This window comes from Trichechus manatus, unplaced genomic scaffold (assembly GCF_000243295.1).
Source record: "Trichechus manatus latirostris isolate Lorelei unplaced genomic scaffold, TriManLat1.0 scaffold00059, whole genome shotgun sequence".
NCBI classification, from domain to species: domain Eukaryota; kingdom Metazoa; phylum Chordata; class Mammalia; order Sirenia; family Trichechidae; genus Trichechus; species Trichechus manatus.
In genome coordinates, this window is record NW_004443995.1 from 9,732,922 (window position 1) to 9,740,261 (window position 7,340).

At 42.6% G+C, this 7,340-nt stretch overlaps 1 protein-coding gene across 1 annotated transcript in view; it reads right to left on the bottom strand.

Moving 5' to 3' along the window:
- The window catches only part of ARHGAP10 (Rho GTPase activating protein 10), a 389,415-nt gene that overhangs the window by 11,862 nt on the left and 370,213 nt on the right, over positions 1–7,340 (bottom strand). Inside the window, exon 21 of the mRNA XM_004378836.2 lies at positions 238–390. Within this exon, the coding sequence (XP_004378893.1) occupies positions 238–390 (153 nt within the window). The remainder of the gene's footprint in view (positions 1–237; positions 391–7,340) is intronic.

Genomic DNA, 7,340 nt, shown 5'->3' on the forward strand with positions numbered 1-7,340 from the left:
AAAAGACAGTAGGTTCAAGCAGTTCTCACGTAAGGCAAATTTCTCCTGAGAATGTACTTGCCATTGAAGTGAGGCACAGCCCAGATAAAAGGCTGTAACTGTTGTCTAGAAAATTCAGGAAGCTGGGAAGAACCTGAGTAAGTCTTTTCTAGCAGAGAATATAAGCATCTGCTCAGGTTTATCGAGACCCTTCTATGATCTGGAACCATATTCCACATCATACTCCAAACCACATACCTTTCAGGTGGCTTGTCCACTGTGGTGGTGGGAGGAGAGAGAGGGAAAGCTGATAACTTTGGTGAAGAAGGTGGAGCAGCTGGGTTGGAGCTCGGTGTGGTTGGAGACTGCAGGTTAAGCCACTGGACCATAGGTGATCGGGTCAGACTTGGGCTAAGGATGGAAGTTTAAAGGACAGGATTAACATCAAATACACGACATCCCTATTCTAGATGGCCAGGATGATACCTCACTTGTCTCTCCAGATAATCAGTAGGAACAGAGGCCTCTCTTCATCCTCCCAGATGCATCCCACACCCCAAAACTGGAGGCATTTTTCTATACTTCTTCATTTGTGGAGAAGACCTATTCTTGTCCAACCTAGCACCGTATCAGTTCACTAATTAGGAAAATACAATCAAATTGTTCCAGAGTAGTTGGTTGGACTTTTAAAGTGTTCATTTTCCTGCTTATAAAGGAAAGTCAAAAGAATCTGCAGTCAAGTCCTTGAGCGACAGCTTCCAAAAGATCAACCTGTGGTCTTTTTACATTTAAAGCTCTTACATCTGATCATATACATGTGGCAACCCAGAAAAATTGCCACTGGGTACCTGGATTTACCTAGAAGGGCCAAACTAGAAAACCAGAAAGGGAGAAATAATGAATAACAAAAATCTTTGCATGACCTGAGCATCTCCTATTATTTGCAAATTTAAAAAAATGATAACATAAGGTGAGCAGTGGACAGACTCCTGGAAGGGACTCCAAACATGGACGGAGAGTTCAATCACTATCTGTTGATCTGAACTAAATTATTTTCAAATTATCTCAAAACTGGAGGCTATGGTTATGATAGATGAAACTTACTTTAAAAGCACAATGCAGAAACTTCTTGTTTTATTCAATTACATTTTTAACACACATGTATTGAATGTTGGCTACACCCAGACACTCTTCACCTCAAATTCACCCTCTTCCCGTGAAAACCAGTTTCCATGAACAGCTTCCTCGTCTTGCAACATTCCTGAGCATTATCTTTGAGTCTTTCTTCTTTCTAGGATAGTAGAACTAATACCGAGTTCTGTCCATGCTTCCTTCCAAATGACTCCCAGGCTGCTCCTTTCTATACCTTCTCGGCGTAACAGCAGAATGTTCAATTCTCGTGATTTCATTACCAGCATAGTCTCCTGGCTAACCCCCAGCCCCACTCCTCCAACATGTCCAGCTCACCTCTGCTAGACTTAGACTCAGCCACCTAAGACCCGATTTACCCAATCTACCTCCCCAGTAACGGTACTCATTCCCTCCAATGGTAACCCCTGCTCAGTAGCCGAATTGTTCGACTGATGGCTCTGCTTCCCAGGGTGTGCCCACACTCTGCCTCATGATTCTCCTCTCCTCTCAGGCTTGACCACCTCCTCTGCTTATTCTAATACTTCCTTTCCTCTGCTCAGCTCTAGTCCTGCCTCCCCAGTACTCCTTCTTTGGCCCCTCTAGCTCATAGACCTTCTCTGAATACCCATTATGCCAATAAACATCAGGGCAAACTGGCATCAGCTGTTTCCTGATGGTTTCAGATGTTTCTCTTGCCTTGAACATAAGACCTCTAGGGGCAAGACCAGGATTTCTACATTCTGTAGACCTCCCAAAGCCAAGCACAGTGTTAGGCACGTGAAGCCTTCAACCAACATCTGAGTAAACAACTGAAAAGTTCTAAAACAACAACAACAATGTTGTTGTTGCTGCTAGTTGCCTTTGAGTCAACTCTGACTTGTGGTGAAACTCAAGTGCGCAAAGTAGAACTGCTCCGTGGGGCTTTCAAGGCTGTGACTTTTGGAAGCAGATCACTAGGCCTTCTTCCAAGGCACCTCTGAGTGGGTGGGTTTGAGCGACCAACTTTCAGTTAGTAGTCCAGAGCGTAACCATTTGCACTACCCAGGGACTCCTCAAACTAAGATTAGATTTTATAAATCAAGTGGATGAAGTACTGCATTAATAACTTCACAGTTAACACACAGGAGGTTTCCTATCCTTTGATCAGGGGAAAAAAAAAAAACAAGGGGATGCTATTTAAAAAATATCATTCCTTGAACAACTGATTTATAACTCCCCTATCCAGCCATTTATTCAGAAATCATAAAACCTATTTCATCCCAAGCCAAGAAACCTATAAATCTTAAAATGATTTCTTCAGCAGAAAATGAACCTTTAATCATGTCTTACTAATCAGGAAAGGAAAGGAGAAGGCAAGAATGAAGATCTGATGGAGAATTTAAGGCCACAGTTAGTCAAACAATTGCCATTTTAACTCCTAGCAATTATTCAAGGTGCTTGGGGGGGGGGGTAGTGGAAGATGAGCTGTTTCACCACACCCCCTATCAACTCTTCCTAGTCATAAACAGTCAAGCCATGGATAATGGCCATCTATCCACCCAGAGGAAGGACAGCTGCAGGATGAAGATAAAGTAATGATGTGATTCCATGCTTATAAGTTTCTTTAAAAATAAAGATCATAAATTTTATAGCCATTATCTGCTAAATTCCCACATTTTTCTTTTTAAAAAACAAAAACCTCAGTCAATGAAAGAATTGTTGAAGTAACAGATGCAGAAAGCAGAGGCCTGTCTCTTAGCTAGTTTTCTCCATCCTTTCCCAAAACAGGAACTCACAATCAGCACTCCTTGTTCAGCCTCAGGTTCTGAACATCAGAATTTTTTGTTTGTTTTCTGTGATCTTTCTGTTGTTATCTTAATCCAGCACTAGCCTGTTCACTAACATACCCATAGTGCCTTCCCATTTAGACTTGACCTTCTGTATCTGAGTTCCTTTGTTCTGTTTTTGAGTTTACCCCTACAGTATCTCAGGAGCCTCAGCTAGCTACTTCTCCTTTGGATTGTGGAATCCCACATGGGCACAAACTTTGCAAATTGGAATGTTCATAAGAGTTAGCAAAATGCAAGGCTGGGAACAGTCTCTGTGGAGATGAGACATAGAAAGCTTCGTGGAGGACTGGAAGCCCTGTGAAAGTAGAGACCCATGAGGCAAAATAAGGTTTGGGAAACAGAGCAGTTGCTTAGGCAGAAGAGACTTTCCACCAGCTTGACTGCTGGGAAGGAGTGGGGATGAGGCAAGCAGTCATTCAAATAATGTATCAGGTCATACAGTGAGTCCACATCTTGCCCAGTAGAGGTCAGACAATGGTGTTTCATAAGGTGTCTCTCAAAAGCCAAGGGGCCATACTTTTAGGAAGGCAAGAAATTGTAAATGTGATCTTCACTATATAAAACATTCTCCTACTTTCCAGAATTTGGATAACTTTTTTTTTTTGTAATAATGATCAAAATACTTAAAAAATATATAATACCTATATTTTCTCAAAAAGCAGTAGAGGAAAACATTACTGTTAAAAGGAAAATTTCTCATAGTCTCTCTCCCTTCTTTGATTTAAAATATTGAAGGAACACTCGACATTTAGGAAATGGCAGTCCACAGCAAAGATCAAGCAGTCTCTCCCACGCATCTAGAGCAGTCCTAGCTACTACCTGTTGGGAGACAATTCTCCATGGTCTCTCAGGTTTCTGCACACCCAGCGAGCAGAGGCACAGACCACCTCTGTGCTGGACTATCTTTGCAAGGATGTTTGTAGAGCAAACAGCCTTGGAAGATCAAGATGTGTCTCCCTCTGGAGAAAAGAGCAAGCTTTACTGCCCATCATAAAAGATTCAGATTTCCTAAACTCAGGGCTCCTCTCCTGTAACGCTCTCTATGCAGGTGCTGCCAGGCTCCCTTTGCATCACTCTGTGGGAACTGGGCCTAGGGAAACTGGCACAAGACACAACTGATACCCTGACTGCTGCTATTGCTGTGATTAACAGAGTTCCTGGGCTCTGACCCAGGCGTCTCGTGTCTTCTGCCAGCATCCACGAAACCATGGCAGGCTAACTTGGTAGTTTGCAAGCAGGGTAAAAATTTCAGACCCTTTGCAGTCCTTGACAGTATCATCATTGGCAGAACTGAGAAAACAGTCATTCACATCATTCTTGTGTTCTGTGGTTCAGATGAGAACCCCAGTTGAGAAAAATCTTTGGGTTAAAAATTTAAAAATGATCAATGAGATAAGAATAAAAAGCTAATTTTCTGCTAAAACATAATGAAATATTTAGGGTGTCATCTCCTACCACTTCCCAAACTACAAGTTTTATAAAAAAAAATTTATTTCCTTCTTCCTGCTGCTCCTCTGACTAAGGATTTTTGATTAGTAAGACTGGCATGAGCACAAACCACCAATTTTATTTAATGATGAGCTGTTGACCAATTACAAAAGTACCTAAGCCAGCTTGTGGTTTGCAAAAATGGAGAAAGAAGTCAACTCTTCCTGAAAAGCTCAGAAACCACACTTACCAAAACCAAAATAAATTAAAGAGAACTACTGTTTGTTTGATAGCTTTTCAATTTAACACAACAAACTGAAGGCATCGTCTCCTAGAGCAGAAGTCTTCTCCATTTTTAGCACAGAAAAGCCAATTATCACCACCTTCCTTTGAGGAGAAATGTTTCCTTCTCAAAAAAAAAGGGGGGGGGGGGGAGGAAAACAAGAGAGTTTCACTTACATATATATATATATGTATATATATATGTATACCACTAAAGATTTCCTATTGCTAACTCAGAAACACACTCTTGAAAATACTTCTATTGACAGTCTTCCTGGCTATTCCTGAGGTAACAGACAAGTTCCTTATGTTGGGGTGGGGGACGGCAGGTGAAGGGGTTGGGAAAGATGGATAAGCAGGGGGTAGAATATGCATCTCAGTAATTGACAAGGGAATTCTCTTCTATAAATGGAATCAACATTCTTGCTTTGGAAAAACAGGCCTCTATTTCAGGGAAAGACCCTATAGCTTTTACTGTGCTAACAAATTGAGAGACAGAGAGAAATTATGACAGTGACTGTGTATATGTACACTTTATAGAGTTTATTTTTCTTAAAATGTAACAAATTAGCAGTATATGCCGCTTCTGATTCAAACTGTGATCCAACCTTCTCCAGTACCAGACTCTACACTCCATGCATATTAAAAACTTTCTGGCAGCAGAAAAGCACAAACATTTCAGAAATGGGGGTGGGGAGCTAGGGCCTTAACGGTTAAAATTCGACAACAGCTGCAGCGGTCACCAGAGAACCTGCGCAGCTAACAAACATTTCGTGCATCGCTGAGCTGGGTCAGGCTCTGGGCAGAGCTGGGTATAAGAATGACCGATTCCAGGCTCTTGGAGAATGAGTATGATTTAAAATTCAAAGAGGGTCAAGTGGGGAGAATACTTACCAAAAACAGACAAGACTGCTTATTTGAAGTGACTAAATCCCTCAAATACCAAGATATTTGACAGAGGTTATATGATATCAGAATCAAATCAGAAGTTTGCGCTGGAATGAAAGATTTTAAAACCTCATTTGCAAGGTCTCCAAGCAGAAGCTAACACATTAGTGAAATGATGTTTCACGCCAGTCTGGAAAACGTACAGCATAAGTCTAGAACAGCTGTCCTGGGCAAAAGTGTTTGGAAATGTTCATAAAGACAGAAGGAAATATTGTAGATATGTATATTATGGGAAAATCTCTGTTCAAATGAATACCACAGTTATTCCTTAAGTGCCAGAGAGGGAGGATTCCACAGCTAGCACATTGTCTGGTTAGGAACATGCAGACGGAGGGGGAATGGCCTGGAGAGAAGCACACAGCAGTCGGGGGAGGGGGCCTCTGCTGCCTGTCAGTAGAGTTCGCAAAGGATGCCCAAAGTGGGTACTTCAAAGAATAGAACTGTCTCACAGTTCTGGAAGCTAGAAGTCCAAATCAGGGTACTGACTGTGTCGATTCCTTCTGCAGGCTCTGAGAGAGAAACTGTTCCATGTCTCTCTTCTAGCTTCTAGTGGCTGCCGGCAATCCTTGGCGTTCCTTGGCTTGCAGCTGCATTGCCTCCGTCCCGTGGCCGTCCTTCCTCTGTCTATCTCTGTGTATCTTCTCCACTTTTACAGAACACCAGTCATACAGGATTAGGACCCACCCTACTCCATTATGACCTCATGTAAACCGAACTGATAACATCTTCAAAACCCTATTTCCAAACAGGGTCACAATCACAGGTACAGGGGTTAAGGACTTCAGCATATCTTTCTGGGAGACACAATTCAATCCATAAAAGACCCCATTCACTCTTTGTTATTTATGGACAGGCCCTGTGCAGGGCAGTGGGGACACCCAGAGGAACACGGCAGCACCTGCTCTCCAGGGGCGCCCCGTCAAGTGAGTGGAGAAGGACGAACAAATAACAGAATGCAGTATGCCAAGTGCCACGTCAGGGTTTGCCCAGGGTCCCTCAGGGGAACACAGAGCAGAGCATCTAACTATCAAGTGGGCACCCAGCAAGCCTTTTGGAGGAGGCAGTGCCTGTGCTGAGCTGATGTGCTATGTCACCAATGTCATCACTACCTCCCCACACCTAGCCTCCTGCCAGGTACAACTGCACAGCCTGGCACTGCACAGTACAGCTCGATACATTAATTCATATATCCCCAAAAAAACCTATCATCCTACATTACAGATGAGAAGACTGCAGCTCAGAAAGGCAAAAGTGGCTTGGTTAAGGTCATATAAACTCAGTTTTGACAAGACATTACAGAGTTCAAACTCTCAAGTCCTGCTGAGTACCCAGAAAAGAACACAAGGAGCAGAATGGAGAGAGAGGAGAGTGCAGACGCTCAGGAGGCAGGGCCGCATGCTGAAGGCAAGGCAGGGCTAGTGAAGGATTTCAATCAACTGAATTGCAATGCAGATTTTGGATCTGATCCTTCCCTGTATGTGAAACGCCACTACCTTCAGAGAGACTTGGGTTCCAGACCTAGCTCTATTTGCTAACTGCATGCCCATCTGCAGTTTCTTAACCTCCCTATGCTGGTTCTTTCTTTGTAAATAAAAGAAAGGTGACTACCATATTTTTATGCAAATAACGTGTGCCTTCTATGTTTGTTTGACAACCAAGTCCTCCCTCTGTGAGGTATTTTCAGAAGCACTCTATGCTATTCTTTTTTTTAAAGCAACATGTAAAAAAAAAAAATTGGCATAG